At 52.2% G+C, this 22,833-nt stretch overlaps 2 protein-coding genes across 2 annotated transcripts in view; both read left to right on the forward strand.

The window, feature by feature from the left end:
- On the forward strand, positions 1 to 16,617 carry BPIFB3 (BPI fold containing family B member 3). The gene is given in 17 exon segments (XM_089895424.1): positions 1 to 112; positions 832 to 988; positions 4,385 to 4,471; positions 4,881 to 5,021; positions 6,477 to 6,539; positions 7,434 to 7,495; positions 8,282 to 8,318; positions 8,320 to 8,371; positions 8,509 to 8,566; positions 8,569 to 8,687; positions 9,909 to 9,962; positions 11,882 to 12,052; positions 12,935 to 13,002; positions 14,197 to 14,230; positions 15,010 to 15,079; positions 15,688 to 15,854; positions 16,588 to 16,617. Coding segments are annotated over 17 exon segments (1,482 nt in total).
- The window catches only part of BPIFB4 (BPI fold containing family B member 4), a 27,468-nt gene continuing 20,449 nt past the window's right edge, over positions 15,815 to 22,833 (forward strand). Inside the window, exon 1 of the mRNA XM_022592958.2 lies at positions 15,815 to 16,967. Coding sequence (XP_022448666.2) covers positions 16,857 to 16,967 — 111 coding nt within the window. The 5' untranslated portion in view covers positions 15,815 to 16,856. The remainder of the gene's footprint in view (positions 16,968 to 22,833) is intronic.

The raw sequence follows: 22,833 nt of genomic DNA on the forward strand, positions 1-22,833 counted from the left end.
ATGCTGGGCGTGTGACCTCTGCTTCTCCTCTGAGGTCTGGTGACTCCGTGCCGGGGGCTGCTTGAGACGGTGGGCATGCTTGCTCGGATTGACAAGGATGAACCCGGCAAAGGTGAGCCCGAGGCGGGCAGTGTGTGACGGGTCCAGCTGCAGAGTAAACCGCCCCAGAGACAGGCTCACGTGCTTATGCTTCAGGAACAGATGAGAACAGGTTTTGATTCCCAACTGCATAGGGAGTTCAGGGGGTTAAAGGTTTGCTTGCAGGTTCCAGTGGGCGATTAGTTCACTCTCTTCTGAGAGGTGAACCGGGTGGGAGGGGCATGTGGGGCCTGTGTCTCCCTCAGGGATGGGGGCGGGGGCGGTTGAGGAGGTCCAGGGGAGGGTGCTGGCTGGGCCAACATCTCTGCCCCACGTTTCTGGGGTGGGGGAACTCCACTGGGCATTTGCTGCTCCAGGGCTCAACGGCCCAGGGTGACCATAGTTGTGAATAGCAAATGCTTCACGGAGGCTACCCTGGCCTGCTGCAACCTCCACGAGGCGGTCCCTTCCATCTTGCCCTTCTCACAATCCGCACAGAGTCAGATCAAGGGTGCCCAGGAGGGGCAGAGGTTGCCTCCTCCCTCTTGATCGTTCCCTGGTGGCTGCGTGCTCCCTCCTTTACTTCTGCCCCAACTTTCGGTGCTACCGGGTGACACAGGGTCAGGAGCCCTAGTCATACTCTTGGTCCCAAACCCAATTTGCTGAGTGACTTTGGGCAAATCTCTGCCCCTCTCTGGGCCCTAGCTTCCTCATCTGTAAAATGAACCTTCCTCCCCACCACCCTGTTTGCAGCCATCCAGAACTCGCTGGTCAGGGGGCCCATTTTGCAGAACATGCTGGGGACTGTCACATCTGTGAACTAGGGCCTCCTGGGCTCAGGGGGCCTGCTTGGAGGAGGTGGCCTGCTGAGCTACGGAGGGGTTCTTGGCATTGTCAAGGAGCTTTCTGGGTGAGTCCTTACAGTGTGGCCGCTTGACCACCTACCTACTGCATGCCCTACAGGAAGTCTGCTCTTTTCTTTCCTTCAGGGAATAGAGAAGATGTTGACTCTTTTTAATTTGTTGGCAGGCAGTGGGAATTTCATGGGGAGCCTGGACAGGGAGTCCCAAGAACCAGAGTCAGAAAATAAAGAGTCTACTGCGTGCCAGGCAGCATGCCCCTGTGGTTGAGGTTTCCAGCTCTGGGGTCAATTTCAATTACTCACTGTGTGACCTGGGGCAAGTTGCTCAGTCTCTCTGGGCTAATCCAAGTTGCTCTCTCTGGGTTAATCCAGGTATCTGCATGGCTCCCTCCCTCCTCCTCTTCAGGTGTCTGCTCCAAAGACCCCTGCCCTGACCAGCCTCTCCTTGTCCCCTTGCCTGCCTTCATGTTCTATAGGGAATGAATCACCCCCCCTACCCCATATATTTCACTTTTTTTTTTCTTATCTCCCTTGCTAGATTATAAACCCCAGGAGGGCTAGGACTTTTGTCTGGCTTGTTCACTGCTGTGTCCCCATTATCATAAATAGTGCTTTTTTTTTTTTTTTTACATCTTTATTGGAGTATAATTGCTTTACAATGGTGTGTTGGTTTCTGCTTTATAACAAAGTGAATCAGTTATACATATACATATGTTCCTATATCTCTTCCCTCTTGCGTCTCCCTCCTTCCCACCCTCCCTATCCCACCCCTCCAGGCAGTCACAATGCACCGAGCTGATCTCCCTGTGCTATGCGGCTGCTTCCCACTAGCTATCTACCTTACGTTTGGTAGTGTATATATGTGCATGCCTCTCTCTCGCTTTGTCACAGTTTACCCTTCCCCCTCCCCATATCCTCAAGTCCATTCTCTAGTAGGTCTGTGTCTTTATTCCTGTCTTACCCCTAGGTTCTTCATGACATTTTTTTTTCTTAAATTCCATATATCTGTGTTAGCATACGGTATTTGTCTTTCTCTTTCTGACTTACTTCACTCTGTATGACAGACTCTAGGTCTATCCACCTCATTACAAATAGCTCAATTTCGTTTCTTTTTATGGTTGAGTAATATTCCATTGTATATATGTGCCACATCTTCTTTGTCCATTCATCTGTTCATGGACACTTAGGTTGTTTCCATCTCCTGGCTATTGTAAATAGAGCTGCAGTGAACATTGTGGTACAGGACTCTTTTTGAACTATGGTTTTCTCAGGGTATATGCCCAGTATTGGGATTGCTGGGTCATATGGTAGTTCTATTTGTAGTTTTTTAAAGAACCTTCATACTGTTCTCCATAGTGGTTGTACCAATTCACATTCCCACCAGCAGTGCAAGGGTGTTGTTCCCTTTTCTCCACACCCTCTCCAGCATTTATTGTTTCTAGATTTTTTGATGATGGCCATTCTGACTGGCATGAGATGATATCTCATTGTAGTTTTGATTTGCATTTCTCTAATGATTAATGATGTTGAGCATTCTTTCATGTGTTTGTTGGCAATCTGTATATCTTCTTTGGAGAAATGTCTATTTAGGTCTTCTGCCCATTTTTGGATTGGGTTGTTTGTTTTTTTGTTATTGAGCTGTATGAGCTGCTTATAAATTTTGGAGATTAATCCTTTGTCAGTTGCTTCATTTGCAAATATTTTCTCCCATTCTGAGGGTTGTCTTTTGGTCTTGTTTATGGTTTCCTTTGCTGTGCAAAAGCTTTGAAGTTTCATTAGGTCCCATTTGTTTATTCATAAATAGTGCTTGATACATAACAGTTGCTCAAAAAATATTTTTGAATGATTGAATGAAATCACTTAAGAGCTAATATTTATAACTTAATGACCACTTAGACAGGTTTTCTGGGTGTCTGGCATTGTGAATAAATTATCCAATGAATCCAGAGGTAGGAATGTTATCAACTCCACTTAATAGGTGAGACGATCGACGTCCCCACAGGCAGTGAGGGGACTTGCCCAAACTCACCCAGCTAGGGAGTGCAGTAGCAGGGCAGGGCAGGGGCGGTGTCTGGGTGTTTAGTCATCGCCATACTGCCTGCCCCAGGTAAGCAGGAACGAGTCCATGGCTGGTGGTGGATCAGGGATGGCCAAACAACAGGCCTCAAGAAAGGCTGAAGGCCAGGAGAGGGGTATGGGGAAGTGTCACTGTACAGGAGGAAATGGAGTGCTGGGAGCAGAAGGGGAATGGATGCCCACCTCCCAAAAGAGTAAACAGATGTCTGGAAAGGGAGCTGGTAAGGACTGACTGCTCAAGGATCACTAAGTGCCAATCTGTGGTAGGTATTGTCATTATCCCTATTTTACACACAGGGAAACTGAGGCATGGAGCAGCAATGTGATTTGCCCAAGGTCACCCAGTCAATTAGTGGTAGAGCTGGGATTTGAACCATCCGGCTTTTACTGGCTGTACCATGAGCAACTACTCATGGGGTTGTTGCCAGGACAGTGAATCTGTATCAGGCTGAAACAGAGCCTGGCACATAATAAATGCTCCATAAATATTAACTATTATTATTATCATTATTAATAGATCTAGCCCCCCTCCCACTGTAGAATCCCCTCTACTTGGTGAGGCTGGGGCCTCAGACATGAACCACTGTTCTAGCTTCAAAGAGCCCCCAGTATGAGGTCGGACCCAGCAGTCATGATTCTGTAAGCTCAGGGCAGTGATAGAGGCAGTCCAAGCAGGGTGTGGGAGCTGCTCAGAAGAGCGTATTTGCCTGAGTCAGAGAAGCAGTAAGGAGGGCTTCCTGGAGGAGGAGATACCCTAGCTGAAATCAGGAGAGCTGGAGGAGTCACCTAGCTGACAGTGGATGCAGAGTGGCAGGAAAGTTAAGGAAAGGGTATTCCAGACTGAGGGAACAGCCTGGGCAAAGGCCCAGTGGACAGAGAAAATAATGAACTGTGGAGAGCTGTGTTTGAGAACACCCTTGGGTTGTGTGTGTGAGAGCCTAGGAGATGGGAATGGAAGGACAACGACCCAGGCCAGAGACTGAACCAGGGCTGAGGCCATTGGGATGGGGTGGAGGGAGCACTTTAGCTCATTGAGCCTCCAGTGAGAATGATGATATTACACTTCCAGAGCATATGCTTTACCAGCTGTGCACCTACATTATCTAATTTGTCTCTGCAACATCCCTATGAAGTGGGAACTTGTATAACCCACTTTACAGAGGCAGAAACTGAGGTCCAGAGAGGTGAAGTAACTGGCTCAAGGGCCCACAGTTGGGTTTATGGGTTAGAGGTGGGACAGGGGACACACCGAGGAGAGGCTCCAGGCTCTGCCTGGTCTGGGATGGTCCAGGCACTGAGGGACTGGCCCTGGGGCGGGGGGCGGGTGGGGGGGTTGTCTGGTGGTCAGTGGCCCTCTCCTCCATGCAGGCTGAAGACTGAGGAAATCACACTGCCGAAGGTGTCTCTGAAGCTGCTGCCGGGGTTTGGGGCGCAGCTGGGCCTGCGTGGCTCGGGGTGAGTGTGCCCCTGGGGACCCCCTACCTTATTGTCTCTTCACACCCACCCCCTGCCCCCCATTTCCTCCTTCCTTCCTTCCCAAGAGACTCCCACTTTCCTATTCCCTCCGTGGATCCCACCCCACTACCCCTCCCCAGGGATCTCCATCCCACTGACTTCCAGAGACTTCCATCTCTCTCTCTGGAGACCCCTACCCCACTGCCTGGAGCTCACTGGTGGGGGTGAGGGAGGGGGCGCAGGGACATGCAAAGGGGCAGGGAGGCAGGAGGTGAGAGGAGGGAACGGGGCTATCCCACCCGCCGCTCGTCAGAGCTCTGGTCAGCGGCCCCGGGGTGGGCGCGGCTAAGGCGGCCCTGGTGGGTGGTGCCTGGCCGCCTGGCCACGCCCCCAGCATCTGGTCTCGCAGCCCGCTGGGGGGCCTCTTGCAGCTGACAGCTGAGGTGAACTTGTCGTCGCGGGTGGCGCTGGGCGTGAGCGCGCGGGGTACGCCCATCCTCATCCTCAAGCGCTGCAGCGCGCTCCTGGGCCACATCAGCCTGCTCTCAGGGTGAGTCCGCGCTCTTGAGCCGGTGTTGGGCGGCTCCCCGCGCCCGGACCTCCTCGGGCTCATCGCGCGTGCGCGCACCTGGCTGACGTCTCCTGGGTCTCCAGGGAGCGGCAGTCTGGGCGGGGCCTGTCTCACCAGATCAAGCCTCAGCGGAGACCTGCAGACTGGCAGGGACAGGGACTCTGGCCCAGCCCGCAGCTTGCAACGTCCACTCCTGAGCGTCCCCCTTCTCCAGCCCCTGAGATCCTGCCTCCCTTCTTCCAGGTAGAACAAGGGGCCTCTGTGGTCCCTTGACCTGTAGGCATTTCAGTCCCTGCTCTTGGCATATACGAGACCCTGACTTGCTGTGTGACCCTCCAGGGGAACCCCTTCCCCTGTCTGGGCTTCAGCGTGCCCATCTGTATAATGAGGACCTAAATTTAATGATCTGGAAGGCTCTGGCACTTTTGTATGCATCTTTTCCCCCAACTGTCAGGACACAGTGATCCTTCTTCCATGGGACAGCTGAGGCCCACAGAGAGCAAGGGACTTGCCCAAGGTCACACACACAGCTTGAGGCAAGCACAGAGATGGGCTGGTCTCTGGACTCAGGTCCAAGGCTTTCTCACAGCACTCTGCATCCCCCCGCCCCCCCTGCCAGCGACACCTGCCGCCTCCCCTGCCTCACACGTTGAGTCAACCCCTGTTAGTCTCTCTGTTCCAGGCTAAATCCCACACCCACACCCCACCTTTGCTGGGTGGCCCTGACCAGTGATGGGTTATCGGACAGCTCTGTGTTAGCTCCCAGGAACAGGGTGAACCGGGGTTGGCCCTGTCTGCAGAAGGGTTTTAGTAAGGGGTTTCCAGGCAGGGTCTTGGGCTCCTTAAACCCCAGTGGCTCCATCCTGTTCCTCTGGGCTAGAGGGGGCTTGGAGGGGGTGGAGCTCAGGAGGGTGTCCTGTGGTTGTGGTTCTGTGATTGTAACTCCTCCCTCTGTACCCCCATACTCTCCAAACAGACCTAAGCCCATCTATCGATACATGCACATCCTCAGGCCACCCTCTCAGGCATTCATTCATTTGACAAATACTTATTTATTCAACAAATACTTATTGAACCCTCGCTCTAAGCCAGGTGCTGTTTTAGGCCCAAATGTCACTCATCTACACATATTGGAGAAGACGAAGGGAACAGACATTTACTGAGCATCAGTCATGTATACACTCCCATTTGATCTCAACAGCAACAGCCCCTTCCAAGGCAGGCACTGTACGGACGGGGAAACTGAAATTGTCCTCTGGGTCCCATGGTGAGGCAAAGCCAAGATTTAAACCCAGCTGCCCAAAGCCCCAGCTGAGCCCACAAGGAGAGGAGATGGGTGATGTCCAGAACCACCAGTGCCCACCCTGTCCCATCATCTGGGTTGACGCTGTCCCTGCGTGGTGGCCACACCTTCACGCATCTCACTCTGCCCAGGCTGCTGCCCGCACCGCTCTTTGGGGTCGTGGAACAGACATACTTCAAGGTGCTGCCAGAATTCGAGAGTGTGAGGGCTGCAGGCCAGGTACACCCTGGGCTGTGCCCCTCCTCCCCCCCGGCTTTGAGTTAATCTGGGCGCCAGGCAGGATTAGGCTGTTCTTTCCTTCCACGCCCATCAGGTAATCCCATCCTGGCCTGCCCACGGGCCTCCCAGGTGCCGCCTGTGAGTCTGTAGGTGGGCTGGCACGATCTGTCCCCAGACCTCTGAATCCAGGTGACCTGAGTCCCCTGCTCCCAAATCCAAGGAAGTCCCCTTCTTACCCCCTGCTCTGTCTTTGCCACCTGTATTATTATTATTGACTTTATACTTTTCTTTAAACTAGGTTTGAATTAAAAAATCGGGTCACTCAATGATTTTAAACGAAGCCCTGTGCTTGGCAAACATGTCTAGAAGATCACATCCATGTACATGTCAAACACATTATGATTAAACTGCTCCAGGATGCTTGTCCATGGCCTGCCCCCGTCATCCCTTGAACCACACTTAAGAAAAGCTGGTCTGGCCAAAGCCCCAATTCACTGAGGACAGAGAGGGGAGGGCTTGTTGGGGTCACACAGCCAGCAAAGAGCAGTCAGGCCTCCTGATCCCCAGTCCTGGCAGGACCTCTGCTGTGAGTCCTTGTTAAGAACACCCATGGAGATGGCAAGGCTGTGGGAGACCGAGCTTGGCAAAACTGCCCTGGGCTTGAAGAATCCAATCAGAAAAGAAGCTCGGGGGAGAAGGGGCGCTCCCAGCAGCAGGAACCCCAGCCCAGGCCCACCTCAGGTAGATTTCAACAAGGGGGTCTGGGTACATTTAAATTGTGGCCCATAACTGGGGTCTCCGGACCATTAGCTGCAAGACAGAATTCATGTGACTCAAAGAGGTTTTTTTTTTTTTTTTTTTTTTTTTTGGTGGTGCCCCGTGGTGGACAGCATGCTGGGCGTGGTGAATGAGCTCCTGGGGGCTGTGCTGTGTAAGCTGGGGCCCACCCTCCTCCTCTCTGCACCTGCTCTTACGTCTCCCCCACCATTACCCCAGCAGGTGGGGTATCAGGGAAGAGGACAGGGCAGAATTCTGGGACCTTTCATGCCTTCCTCAGACTGACGAGGCCGCCACATTGAGGAGGCCTAATGGTGGTGTTCCGGGCTGAGGTCAGTTCCGCAGGGTGAGGAGACCCGGAGCCATCCAGGTCTCCATCTGCCGGGGGCTTCAGGCCACTTACTGAGCACCGGCGGTGTGTCTGGCACTGTCAGAAGCATGAGGCAGATACTGTTATTATCTGGACAGACAAGATGACTGAGGCCCAGAGCTTACGTAAGGAACCCAAGGCCCCGTGGCCACAGTGGCCCCCAGCCTCTCTGAGCCTTGTGGAGACATGGATGCCTTTTGTATTCACAAAAGGGCCTTGAAAAGTATAAAAATGCATAACTAGGATAAGGATAGAAAACTTGGGGGCAGATATGTCTCTGAATGTGGTATTATATGAGAGAGACAGGGCAACAATGTGGTTAGTGGCACCAGCTCTGGAAAACAGGAACCCTGGCTTTGCTACTCTGTGGCTTGTGTGGGCTGGGGCTGGTGACTTCCTCTGTTGGAGCCTCAGTTTCCATATCTGTAGAATGGGGATGACAGTAGTGCCCTGATGAATGCTTAGTAGAGTTTTAGGCGTTCATCAGGCACTCAATAAATAGAAGTAGAGCCTGTTATTACTGGGGCCTGGGCTCATGGGGTGTTTGTCCTTCCTCCCCTCCTCATGCAGGCCTGGTGCCCCTCGGGGCTCTTGGGTCCGTGGAATTCACTGGCCACATTGCCTCTCATCTCCACCCAGTACATAGAGCTGGACATCAACGTGAGTGCCCGCCGAGGCCCCGCCCACAGCTGGGGGTGGGTGGGGTACAAGTGGAGGCCAGGCAGGGAATGCTAAGTCAAAGCCACATGAGTGAGCTGCCCTGAGACCCTGCCACGCGTTATCTCCTGCCCCTGCAGCCCATTGTGAAGAGCGTAGCAGGTGACATCATCGACTTCCCCAAGCCCCCAACCCCATCAATGTGCCCCCCAAGGAGGACCACACATCCCAGGTGACTGTGCCTCTCTACCTTTTTAACACCGTGTTTGGGCTCCTGCAGACCATCGGTGCCCTTGACCTGGACATCACCCTTGAGCTGGTGAGTATGGCACCCTGCCCTGCTGGACCTTGGGAATCCTAGCAGTGACCTAGTCACATCATCACTGATCAGCTTTGACGAGCCCTCTTCTTACAATAGGAGAGAGTTGGACAGCTTTATAGCGTGCACATGCCCACTCTTGTCCTTCAGGCAGACACTGCTAATTGATAATGACCTCCACTTGGCTAAACCTGAATGGGATTTCCAAATCCTTCTCAACATGACACTCAGGACGTTACTTTGTATTGGTCAAAACTGGCATATGAAATGTAGCCAACTTCCCATCCCTGCACCAGATGAGCCCTTCTAGAGTCAAAGCCCAATTTTACGCTAAAGTGTGAATGGCTAACATTCCCACTGCTTTCTCAAGAGCATATTTGAGTTGGAGAGAAGAAGACTAGGGTTGGACTATACCAAAGGTCACTTGGACATTTGTTTTGAAGCTTCTGAGACCTCTCTGTTTCCATTCTGGCCCCTCTCACACCCCCACAGATGTCTGGAAGTCCCAGCCCCCGGAAGCCTTAGCCAGATACATTTTCTTGGTCTCAGCCCTGTCCAAAGGCAGGGAGCTCTGTGCTACCTGGGCTCCTACATGCAGCTCAGCCCAAGGGAGCAGGGATTGATTACTCACTTCCTGCAGCTGGGGTCCAGAGAGCACACTGAAGGCCTATGGGGTGGTTGGAACAGGGTCCTGAGCTGGGAGGCAGGTGTGACTAGATTTTCCAATTTTTTAGCTAGAAACTGCAAATTTATATGAAATGTCCTGGTGTGTAAAGAGTGGAAACAAATTTATAGTATTTGAAAATATTTTTGGGGTAAAAGGCAAAAATGTCTGGGGTCAGATCCCTGGGCCTTCAGATTACGTGCTCTGGCAGGGCAGTTTAGAAGTTCTAGAATTAGCCTGCCTGGGTCAAGCCTGGAGCCACCATTTACTAGCTTATGACCCTGGACAGGAGCCTCAGGTTTCCCATCTGTAAAATGGGAATAATCGTAGCACCCACCTCCTCGAGCAGTTATAAAGGTGAAATGAGTGAAGGCACACAAAACCCTTAGCATGTGTCTGGCATGTAGTAAGCACTCATCATTGGTCAATAGAAGGAACATGAGTGTCTGTAGAGAGGTATGTATAAAATTGGGTAGGGGGAAGCTACTTTGTGTGTGCTGAGGGATCCCTATTTGGCTCTGTGTTTACCCCCCCATCCCATTTGGTCTTGGGTCCAGGTTTCCAGCTATGTTCCACTGACAACTACAGAGCTGGCGGCTTTGGTCCCTGAGGTGAGTGACCCTTTCGTAGGCTTTGTTCACTGTAGCTCTTTCCTGATGACCCTGAGTGGACTCCAGAATCTTTCTCAATACAGCTCTCCAGACAGCTGCAATTGAATGTTGAGTCCAAGTTCATACTAAAGTGTGATTGACTAACACCTTATCCTTTCCTGATAGCAGATTTTACTTAGAGAAGAAAGGACCAGCGTCTAACTGCTCCAGAAGTTAACTGGGCATTTGTCCTGGGGCTGTTGCTCCTATGTCAAGCAGATTCTTTCTGAGTGATCGAGCCCCCTCCCTCCAACTGCCTTGCTTCATCTTGGTCTCAGTCTTCTTGTCCTCAGAGAGAAGACTCAGGGCAGTGGCCATGGAGATGAAAGAGACGGGGGAAGATTCAGGGAGATTTGACTAGTGGGCATCAGTCAGAACGTGACTGCAGGGCCTGGTCCTCAGCTTTCCCATCCCTCCAACTGGGGCTGAATCAGCTTCTTTCCAGCTGTGGGAATCTGAATTATACTGAAGTCGAAATGACTGCTACAAGGTCTTTACGTAACAGCAGATTCTGACAGAGGTTAGAAAGAGACCCACAAGGCCTGGGTTTCCACCAGAGAAGATGGAGAGGGCAGCTGAATGTGGGGACACAGACAAACTCTGTGAGTCCTTGAAGGTGGTGATGGAAAGCAGCTTTGATGGGCCTGAGTGGGGCCTCTGTTTATTGGTGTTTGGGGCTAAAGGGCATAGGTGTCTCAGGCAAAGGCTGAGATTGGGGCTAGACATTCAGAAGAACCTCATTCTTCTGAGGGGTTGTAAGATGGTGGAAAGGGACTTGGGGGAGGCCAGGGTGGCAGGACATGTCTCTTAGCCTGGGGAGGCTGGGCTTGTCTCTGGAGCCTGAAGCCTTTGTTCTCACAGCATCAGAGCCCTGTGTGTGGCCCCAGTTCTGAGTTTGGTTCCATGGCTTCAGAATCTGTGGATATAGGAGGCTGGAATCCGGTGATTCCCCCTGTCTTTATGATACTGCAACTCTGGGAGTTGGGGCTTGAGGAATTGGTCACCAGATCCCAGCATTCAAGTGATTCTAACCTTCTGTGGATGCATGGTTTCCAGCATTTCTGTAATCCACAATGTCGTGATTATGAGATTCAGCATTTCCTGATTGTGTGATTCATTCAGTCAACTAATATTCACCGAGCACCTACTATGTACCAGGCCCTGTGCTAGGTGCTGGGCATGCAGAAGGGGCAAACGGTGAAAAGTACACAAAAATCTCCATGTTCAAGGAGATGCCATTGTGGTGGGAGGGACAGACATTGAACAAATAAATAAGTAGAATATACACAGTTTCAGAAAGGTGGAGGAGGGCGCTCTGCAAAGCCCTCATTGAGGAGGCAACGTGTGAGCTGAAGGCTGAAGGAGAGGATGGAGGGAACAATGCAGGTGTCTGGGGAAGACATTTCTGGCAGAAGGAGGAGCAAGTGCAAAGGCCCTGAGGTGGGAGCATGCCTGGCTAGTTGGAGGAACAGTGAAATTGTCAGTGAGTCTGGAGGAGAGGATGAGGGGCCAGTGGTGGGAGGTGAGATAGGAGGGCAGAGGATGGATGATGTAGGGAGTGTAGGCATCGGGTATATTTTTGTTTTGTTTTTTTATGTTGTGTAATAAAGTGTGTCCTAGGGGGAGGATTTTGACTCTGATTGGTTGTTCTGTGGATCGGTATCTCCGCACCTGAGTATCAGCCTCGTGGGGGCCAAGACCAGGCCTGTCTGGCTCAGGCTGTTACCTTAGCTCCCAGCACGGTGCCTGGGGCCCACTAGGTGCTCAATGAGTGTTTGTTGACTGACTAACTGATTCTATTAGTGGAGCACCTAAGCTGCCCCTGCTTCTCTCCTCATGCCCCCTACTCTGCCCCCGACTCAGCCCCTGCTTCTCTCCAGACCCTGAGGAAGCTGCCATTGGGCCAGCAGATCCTGCTCTCACTGCAGGTAAGAGAAGCTCCCACGGTCACGCTCCAGGGCAAGAAGGCCACGGTCTCCATCCCAGCTAACATCCACGTGCTGTCCTACCTCCCTAAAGGGACCTATGAAGCCTTCTTCCAGCTGAGTGGAGTGAGCATCTGAGGGGTGGGAGCTGGCACTGGGGTCCTGAGTAGGGCTGACCCTCTCCAGGCTGCGGATCTCAGGGTGGGAGGCCCCATGTGGCACAGCACAGGAAACCCCACCCCCAATGTCATCACCTGAGCTGAGACCCCAGTGCCCTTGGACTCCCACCTGCTCCCTCATCACACATGTGTCCACTCTGCTTCCTCAGGATCTCAGGAATTGCCCCCACCTCCCCAGCCTCTCTGTGCTCAGATATCTCTTGGATGACCCTCCAGCTCCCTGCTGGCCCCCACCTCCAGTCTGCTCCCCTCTACCCCACCGCTACTAGTCTTCCCAGCCATACACCCGGGCAGCGGCAGGTCCTTCCCCTGCTCGCTCTCTGCCCTGGCTCTGCACGGCCAAACACCATTCCATCCCCAGCCCCTTGCCTCATCCTTGTGCCTTTCCCAGCCTTGCGCACTAAGCCAGTTACTCGGCTACCAGGTTGCACCGCCCTGCCTTTGTTTGTACAGGGACCACCACCTGGAGGGCAGTTTCTCCCCTTCCCTTGGCTAACTCCTCATCTTCCAAGATTCAGCTCAGGAGTCCTCTCACGGGGGATGCCTTCCCTCACCCACTGCAGGCTGGATTGAGGGTCTGTCCAAGCTCCTGCAGCCCTAGAGCTGCCTCGCATCCAACACCGATTGCCCTCAGCACCCCGGTTCTTGGGCGCCAGAACCTTCAAGTTACCTCCTCATAGCCCAGCATGGACCCTAACACACAGTAGGGCCTCAGCAAGAGGTAGTGGAGGAAATGGATGGTGGAAATTCACCTGTCGGTCAAGGCAGACCTGTCCTCAAGTTCCTTCTGCCAAATTCAGTGTAATCTCTGCCTGCTGTTCCCATGCAGGTGATGACTTTAAATCCCCAGCTGGCTCCGTCAGCTACCAAGCTGCACCTTTCCCTGTCCCTGGAACGGTAATGTGGGATCCTGGGCCTTGTCTTTATGAACAAGAATTAGGGACCGACAGAAACCCTCTCTTATTTATTGAGCAGCAACTAAACTGCAAGTGTTTTACCAGCATCTTCCTTGCCTCTGGGACCTCCTGGGAAGGGGTGGTATTAGCCCATTGTACAGATGAGGCAACTGGGGCCCAGAGAATTGGCTCTAGAGTGGGCATCTTCCACTGCGTCTGCTCAAAAGCTGGCCCTGGAGATAAACCTGCTGTGGGGTATAGAGTCTAGACTCCTGAGTTATCAGCCCTAGAGGCTGGCCAGGGAGGTAACTGTCCTTGAATGTTGTCAAATGTTTTGTCATTCATGTGGACTAGCTATTTCTCTAGTGTCTCCACCCCTGTGGTAACTAGGCCTCATGATAATCATAATGACCAAGATGGTGATGTTGATGACAATCTTTCCTTACACGTGCATGGCACAAAGCCCAGGCTCGCACAGCGGGTTGTCTCTGGAAGCAGGTCCACAGTCTGGGCCTCCATTCTCCGGGCCCAGTGCTCTCACCTTGGCCTGGGGCCTGGGGCCTCTCTGTCCCTCCCCTGGATGCAGGGGTTTTCCCAGGGGACTCTGGGATCAGACTGTCCTGGGCCATAGGTACCTGGTCCTCACCTGACCCCTGCCAGCCCCTCAGGCTACTACTACCCCCTTGCAAGGCTCCACCACCACCCCATTTGTAAGCTTGACAAAAGGTCTCACCGACTGCCAGGGTTCGTCTCCCCTTCCTGGTGGCAGTTGAAGCCTCAGCCCTTCAGGAGACATAGATGTGTGTCCGGGCTCTGGCCCTGGCCCTGCATTTGAGCCAGCTGTGATCCGTTGGTGGTTTATTGCCTTTAGTGCGCAGCTGCTGGGTGCAGGGCACTCTGTGTCCAAGGCTCAGTCTATGGGAGGGCCACTCCTTAGAGGGATTCAGTCGAACAACTGGGATTCAGACCAAGGCTCCAGGGCCACGGAGTCGGAGGTGGCAGTCATGATATCTCAGAAGGAGGTTAGCTCCCTCCAGGACCATTTTACAGGTAGGAAAACTGAGTCTCTGAGTCAAGGCTGGATAGAGGCAGAGTTGGCCCTGTAACCCTGCTTCTTCCTGGAGAGCTAGGGGTGGGGCAGGCTGGGGGTGTGGTGGGTGCTGGGGCCCTTCAACATCTCTCTTTTCTCCACCAGGCTCAGTGTCAAGCTGGTCTCCTCCTTGATGCAAGTTCCTGGGAGGGTGAGCAGCTTGGCATTGGTGAGGGTCTACAGGTGGGGGTGGAAAGGAGGCAGGATGAGTCATGGGCCATATGACTGAGCTGGCCCCAGTCTGGGCTCTGCCCCAATAAGCCAGAGTGGGCAAACATCCAAGCAGGTGTGTGGGGGGGGGCGGGGGCGGTGTGGACGCGCATACGCACGTATAATATAGTCATTGTCTTAGGAAAGTGAACCTCATGATCTTCCGAAGTCTTGGAACCTCGCAGAGTTGTAAATCTGTAGAACCTCACTAGGGTTCAGAATTCTGGAATTTCACACAGTAATAAGGTTCCTAAACTCAAAAAGTTCTAACGTTTCAGAGGCCCACAGAGCCCTTAGTTTCCTGCTTCTCAGAGGCCTGAGGTCCTAGAATTTCACGATGGTCTCAGGTTCTAGGTCATTTTAAGTGTTTCTAAACTCACAGGAATCTAGGATCAGACCACACAGAGTTACTGGCGCTGGGCACATTTCCTCTCTCTTTCTCAAGACACAGGCCCCACAGACCTTTCCTCCAGGAGAACAGCTCTTCCAAGCTCATGGGGCCCAGGGTGAACCCTGCCTAAGTCACAGAATCCCCTTTAGGGTCACTGGTGGACAGCCCACCCCAGCGGGCCCTGTGCCCACCAGGAGCTATGTCCTCAGGCGTGGGGGTGGGGAGGCTGGGGCAGCTGGACCTCTGGATTTTTCTCCCTGGGGAAGGGTTGCACAGCTCCCTGCAAAGCCATACCTCCCAGCCCTCTGTGTGCTCAGTTGCAAGCGTCCCGTTTAGAAGAATGGCTCAGTGATGTGTTCCGGGTAGCTTACATGCCAAAGCTCAATGGTAAGGGCAGCCTTCACTGTCTTCTTGGACACATGGAGCATCTGAACTCAGGATTGCCAAATCCATTGCCTCTCTCCATTGTTATTAAAAAAAAATTTTTTATTGAAGTATAGTTAATTTATAATGTTGTGTTAGTTTCAAGTGTACAGCAAAGTGATTCGGTTATTATCCATTGTTCTTAATAGAGACACTGAGGCTGGAGAGCTGTTGATCCCCATTTCTAAGACGCAGAAACCAAGATTGTTTCCATTCAGACAACATTGATTAGCTCCTACATCATGCCAGACTCTGGGCCTCAAGAGCTTGTGTTCAAGCTCACAGTCCAGAGTGAAATAGCCATGTAAACAAATGAGTAGAATATAGATGACCCAGAGGGTGCAAGGGACTGACAGAACCTCAAGGAGGTTCTATTGAAGGGACCCCTTAAGACGATACAGAAAAGGGACCTTTGCATCTGGGTTTAGTAGGATGAGTAGGAGTCTGCTAGTATGGGAACCTGAGTCTCCAAGAAGAGAACTACCTAGCTCAAAGAAAGTTGTGGAATAGGGTCAGCAGGTCCCACCTTGGCTCCCCACATATCTTTGCTTTCAACCACACCCTCTTCACAGTGAACCTGGATGTTGGAATCCCCCTGCCTAAGGTTCTCAATGTCAACTTTGCCAATGTGGCCCTCGTGATCATAGAGGTGAGTTTCCCATGCGGGTGTGACCTAGATGGGCCTTACGCTTGTCTCTGGAGAGCCCTGCTTGAAACTCATGGGGGACAGCTCTGCCTCGTCAGCTGGTCTGTCCCTGCACCATTTTCTAAGTTGCTCAGGGATTATAAATTACCTAACTTGGGAATGGCAAATATATGACGTATGTGCTATCACTCCTTCCTTACTTGCCCATGGCAGACATTGTCAAGCAGTCACAGAGTTCTTTCCTGCTCAATTCAGACACAGGACTGGCCGATAGGATGGAACCTCAGGTTTACTCACAGAATCACAGTTCCCCTGGTCCAAGGGTAGCCAGTACACATTCTGTCTCTCCCTTCTGCTGTGCCCACGGCAGGCGTGGCTAATAGATCATGACAGTTTTTCTTACTGAATATTGACATGGCCTCACAATCCTTTTCAATCCAGCACAGCTTTGAGTCTTGGTACAGCTCTGGGAGGTGGACAGATCAGGGAATTCTGTGCCCGTTTCTCAGATGAGGGCCAAGGCTGAAGGAGGCCAAATTTCTGGCCCAAGTTCACACAATAAATTAGCAGGAGAAATGTCACTTGAACTTATGTCTCTTAAGTCCTAAAGTCAGTGACCTCTCCCACACTGAATGTCATTTATTCATCGTTCATTCAGTTGTTCATTCATTCACTTAATAAGTACCAGCTGTGTCCCAAGTACAGCGCTAACCCCAGGGCATGGGGTGGGGGGCACACAGAGGTGGCTGCAGGGATGGGGGTGTGTGGTGGCAGTGCTGGGCACAAGGACTCAGAGGGCCTAACCTTGAGCCGTTGCCGCTTGCAGAATGCCATTGTGCTGACCGTGGCATCCTGAGGCTGACAGATGGCCACCATCCCTCCCTGTTGACTGCCAGAATCCTGCCTCAATTTCCCTCCCAGGCTCCAGCCTGTGTCGGTGACAGTATAAGTGTCCTTTATCCACGCAGGCTCACCCAGGTGCTCTGGCCCTGCAGCTCTGCCCCCAGTCTGGGGTGGGGACTGCAGGGTTAGCCACAGCACTCTGCTTTGGAGGAAGCTCTGGGGCCTCCTTGGCAAGTCCTGAGCTCTCAGTAAATGACTCCTCTATCTCAGCACCTCCCGGCTGGTTTTTTCTCCAGTCACACAGGGGCTGCCTTGGCCTCTGCCTCTGGTGCCCTCCCCAGCTCCAGGCAGGGCTCCTGGGAGGCAAGGGGACTTGGGGCCTAGTCATTGTAGCTTCACATCCCAAACTTTGCTGGTTGGTCCGGGCAGCCTCTGTGTCTTGTCCTGCCTTCCTCTGCCTCTGCCTCGAGCTCCCTGTGTCCCTCTCCCCTCCCCCCGCTCCCTCTCCTCTCTCTATTTTTCTAAATACCTCCATCTTTCACTCTGTCTCTCTGAGTCTGAGTCTGTGTCTCTCTGTCTCTGTCTCTCTGACTTTGGGACATATCTCAGAAGTGATATCTGAGCTGAATTTTGAAGGGTAAGAGTTTTCCAGGGAGAAAAGGAGGCAGCATTCCAGGAAGCAAAGACGAGTGAGACTCAGTGTTGCCCGGGAGGGATCACTACTGACTACACATCTGCTGTTGACACACCTCAGGACAGACCTCAGGACAAAGCTACGCTGAAAAAAGCTACACTGTGCGGGCAGGGAAACTGACACCAGAGGAGCCTGGCTGGCCCAAGGCCTCACAGTAGCAGAGCTGGGACGGGAAACTGGGGGTCCTGCATCTCTCTCCTGGGTTCCTGTCTGCTGCTCAGGATGGGCCTCCTTGGTTCTGGGGAATGGCCCCAAGTTGGTACTTATGAGTGGGTCTGAGTGAAAAGGTGCCAGTTAAGTTTTGGGAACTGGATCAGAGGATTTGAGGGGGGTGCAGAGGAGAGTTGGAACCCATCTAGAGGTTTACCCACCAATAGGAATGACCATCCTCCCATCCATCCACCCATCCATCCATCCATCCATCCATCCATCCATCCATTCATCCACCCACCCATCTACCCATCCATCCATTCACATACCCATTCATCCATCCACCCATCCACCTTCTACCCTTTCTTCCTACCCCTGTCCCTTCTTTCCTCCTTCCCTCCCATCCACCCACCTACAATTACTGGCACCTACTACATGCCAAGCCTAGTGCCGAGTGACATGTTGGGATTTATCTTTGACTCCTTTCTCATCTCCAGTGTCTCCTGACTCCCATCCAGAGCAATGCAGTGATTAAATGAGTAGCGTGTGTTAGCTGCCTGTGTTCGGATCCCATCCCAGCTGCCATGTGGCCTCAGGCAAGTCATTTAATCTCGCTGACTTTCGATTTCTCCATCAGTAACTTGGGGATGATAGTGATATGGTTGTGAGGGTTAACCAGCACTCAGGATGGTGACTCACCCATCAGAAGCCCTCAGTGCCTTTAGCTCGTGCTACTGCTGCATTATTCTCCCTCCTCATCCTGCCTTCACCTGTTCTGCCTCTCCACCCAAACCCCAGCACACCCTCCTCCTCTCTCACGAGGACCGCACCTGCCCTCCCTGCCCTCACGCACTCCTCTCTTCCATCCTGTCCTCCTTCAGCTCATTCTTGACCTCATCTGACCATCTGTCAGCTCAGCTGACAGACCTTCCATGGCTGGATTCTCACGGCCAACAGGAAATCATCCAAACTCCCAGGTTTGGCATTCAAGGCTGCCTAGACGTGGCCTCAGCTGATCCTCTTGGAGCATGAAGAGGGAGCAGAGCTGTCTCTGTGCCTCAGGCTCCTCATCTGTGAAATGGGAATCCCGCAGGACTCTCTCATAGGTCGTTAGAGGATGAAATGAGACAGTCCTTGTAGAGTACTGAGAAGAGTGCCTCCAGCCTCACGTGCCCTAGGCAGGGTCTATTATTGTGTTCACACTGGATTGTCACTGCCTCACCCTGTTTTCCGCTTGACCAAGAGCACCTCAAGGGCAGGGAGGTCCTTGTCGTGGCAGGTCCTGTGGCTGCACACACTAGCAGTGAGAGCAGCTGACCTCTACTGAGCACTTACTGTATACCGGACATTGTGTTAGATGCTTAACATCCCTTTGCTCAGTTTATTTTCATGGTGACCATAATCAGTGGGTATTATCAGCCTATATTACATATGAGGAAACAGGCTCAGAGAAATGGAATTGGACAGCTTCTAAGTGGCAAAACCAGGATTTGAACCAGGTCCTTCTTATCCTTACTCCAAAGCCTGGGCTTTTCACGGCTATGCTATAAAAGTAATACTTGCTGTGTTTATTTTATGCTTACTAAGAGCCAGAAACTGTTCTAAGGGCTTTAGATACATATGTCATCAACTCCTTGAATCAACCCTTCTTTCTAGGAACTGTTTTTACCTTCATTCTAGAGTTGAGGAAACCTGAGGCACCGAGAGGTTAAGAGACTTGCCCAAGGCCACACAGCTAGGAAGTAATGAGGTTAGAATCTGAACCCAGGCCCTTGACTCCAGAGCCCAGGCTCTGAACCTCCGCACTTAGGGTGGGCAATGAAACCAGACGTGCAGGAAGCCCCCTGTTTGGCATCCCCCCTGCAGGCCTGGTGAGCTGACGGTTCATGAGGGGGACCAGTGCTGAGAGGAGGGGTTGGTAGTGGGGCTGGTTCTGTTTCCTGGTCTCCACAGCCTCCTGCATGAATCCCCCACGTGGCCCCCTGCAGGCTGAGTCACCTTCAGGGTGAGTTACCTCCCAGGGCCTGGTCCCACCAGCTCCAGACAAAGGTGCCTTTTGAATGCTAAGTCCAGGTGATCTCCCTGGTGCCAGAGCTACACTAATCCTCTCGGGGCCCGAGGGGGCAGGCTGGCCTCATGGCCACCAGGACCTGGCTGGTCTCAGGACTGAGGACAGGCACAGAGCCTCTGATGACTGACCTTCATGTGTGCACCGCCCTCTACAGTTTACAGTGGGCGTTGATCCCTGCTCTCTGGTGGGAGGGATGGGGAGGTGGAGAAAGGCACGGTTGCCCTCTTTGCATTGTATTTCAATTTTATTTTATTTTATTTTTTAAAATAGATTAATTTTATTTATTTATTTATTGGCTGCGTTGCGTCTTCCGTGGCTGTGCGTGGGCTTTCTCTAGTTGCCGAGGGCTTCTCATTGCGGTGGCTTCTCTTGTTGCGGAGCACAGGCTCCAGGCACGCAGGCTTCAGCAGTTGTGGCACGCGGGCTCAGTAGTTGTGGCGCACGGGCCCAGTTGCTCCGCGGCATGCGGGATCCTCCCGGACCAGGGCTGGAACCCGTATCCCCTGCATTGGCAGGCGGACGCTCAACCACTGCGCCACCAGGGAAGCCCCTGTATTTCAATTTTAAAAGGCAATATTTTTGTTTAACAAGCAGTTTTATCACACTAAGTGCCAGGAATGGGGAGTCAGAAACGGGGTTTACTGAGCCCCCTTGAAGCTCCAGGCATATTCCAGACGTTTCCTCTTTAATCCTCAAAACCCTTCTGGGAAAGTGTGATTATGCCCACTTCTCAGATGGCCAGACTGAGGCCCCAGAGGAGAAGTGATTGTCCAGAGCTGAGAAGTCATATGGGATGTAGGAACACAGGCACATGTGGTTCTTAGGCTTCCTACCCTGGAGCCCATCTAGCCCCTACAGATAATAAGATGGTCCAGGGCCCGGGCTCAAGCACCCCCCTCACACTCCTCATGGTTTTCACTGACTTGCTGCCTTGTGGTGCCAGCAGGGACCCGGAATGATGGGAATAAAAATGCCACCTACTGAGCACCTACTGTGTGCTGCGCCCTGTCCTCAGCACTTTGCATGATTAAGTCACCTGACCTTTACAACATCCTTTTGAGGCCAGGCCATTCTGGTCACTGTCTCAACACCAAAGAAACAGGCTTGGAGAGAACTGGCAGCAGAATTTGAACCCAATATCTGGCTCCAAAGCCTGTCCCATTAACGCACCCACTGCAGATAGGGAAACTGAGTCCCAGAGAGGGGCTGGCCCAGGGGCCAGCGGTGACATTGGTGAGCTTGGCAGGACTTAACATCACCCATGCCTGTCTTCAGGGTCCCCACTGCCCCCAGGTAGGAGGGAGGAAGCATCTCCCTGCAGAGTTCGGCAGAACTCACATTTATTCTCAGCCTGGCTTGAGAGCAGGCCTCGGTGGGGAGAGACAAATGCCCCCTCACCCTAGAGAACTTCTCAGGTAGGCCTGGTGGGGGAGGGAGGAAGTGGCATCAATTAAACATGGAGGTAGGACCTAGGCTGGGGCTGGGGGTAAGAGGCGAGGAGGACTCAGATTTCTCCCCAACCAGTATGGAGAGAGTAAGAGCATTCGTTCATTCGTTCATTCATTTGCTACACTGGTATCTGCACCTGTGTTGGGCTGAGAGTGGGGCACAGGCTTGGTTTCCCCAGAGCAACGCCATCTCAGTGGGTTGGCATTGTGGAAGGCAGATCCTCCTTGAATGCCAAGGAAGAGGTCGGGGCTGTGTCCCAGCAGGGTTTGGAGGGGGCAGTGGCTGCCACTGAGGGGTGGGTGCAGGCACTGACTGGGAAAGAACAGGAGGAATTATTCTGGGGTGATGAAAACGCTCTATATTAAGATAGGGGTGCAGGCTACATACTGTATAACATGTCAATATTCAACAAATAAACATAACATTTGTGCATTTCACTGTATGTAAATTTTACATCTAAGGAAAAGAATCATAATGGTATGCATGTTGAAATGTTTAGAGGGAAATATACGGCTAAATGCAACTTTCTTTGAAATACATTTTTAAAAAAAAATATGGATTAATGGATGAATAGATGTGCAATAAAGCAAGTATAACAAAATGTTAATGGTAGATGTAGCTGGTGGGTGTAAAATGACAAGCATATGGGTGTTCGCTGTATACTTCTTTCAACTTCGCTGTATGTATAGACATTTCCTAATGAAATATTGGGAGAAAATCCTCTGCAGGTCAACAGAAGCCTATCTGCTTATTCTCTTTGCACCTGCCCCAAGTTTGAAGAGCAGATCCATATCCATCTCCCTGAATCCTCAAATCAGTCCTGTGAGGCAGGTATTATACTCATTTAGCAGATGGAAATATGTAATGAGAGGCACAGAGCAGGGAAGTGGCCGGCCCAAGGTCAACCAGTGAGTTCAGGGTTGAGCGAGGTCTGAACCAAGGTCAGCCTGAGGCTGAGTCTGGGCACAGCTGTCTTCCCAGGCCATCTGGAGTGGGCAGTGCCTGCTTTAGAGCTGGAAACTAGATGCGTCTGGGGGTGTTTCCACTTCCTCCATCTGGGGGCCTAGCTAGGGTCTCTAGGAATGTGCCCAGACCAGGGGCTGATAAACCCCAGCTCATGTGACACCATCTGGGGCTGAACAAGTTCTCAGAATTAACGACAAACCGCAAACCCTTGTGGTTTTGGGTCTCGATGCCCAATGTGCAGAGAAAATCTGGATTCCGGTCTCTCGTAATTACATGGTGTTTCCCTCGCTGGGTCCGGGATCAGACTCCAGCTGCTATATAAGACTGGCCTGTGATCAGGTTCAGCCAAAGCAGAAGGCCCAGTGAATGGGACCTCTCAAGGCTGAGCTGCAGGGACCTCCTGGGAGTAAGGAGGCGCCTCCTCCCTCTTCAGAGTCCGGGCAGGGGGAGGCTGAGGCCTGGGGAGGCAATAAGGCATGTCCCAAACTGGAAACCTGCCTTGGAGACCCTTTTCTGAACTTCAGTGATCTTGTCTGAAACATGGGCATAGTCAGGAGAACCTCTCAGGGATCAGCAAAAGGGCCTGAGTCCCTTTAATTACATGGGTGAGCAGAGCTGCACTCATCTTTCCCAGGGGTGCTGGGTACTTGGGACCTTTGCTACTTCCCTGAGACACTGCAGCTGCTTGCTGATGCCAGAAATCCCTCCTTTGATGCCCATCTTTTTAAACTGAAGGTGGTGATCCCTCTTTGAACACAGAACTCTCTGGGCAGTGGGGTTAGGATGAGGTGAGGAAGCCAGGGGGAAAAAAACCTTTTGAACATATTAGTCCTTAATATTCTAGTATAAATGAGTGCCTCTGATACTCTCCTGGGAGCAATTAGGAGTGGGGAAAGAAC

Source organism: Delphinapterus leucas, chromosome 15, assembly GCF_059928025.1.
Source record: "Delphinapterus leucas isolate spDelLeu-1000000601 "Yukka" chromosome 15, BTC_Dleu_Yukka2, whole genome shotgun sequence".
NCBI classification, from domain to species: Eukaryota; Metazoa; Chordata; class Mammalia; order Artiodactyla; family Monodontidae; genus Delphinapterus; species Delphinapterus leucas.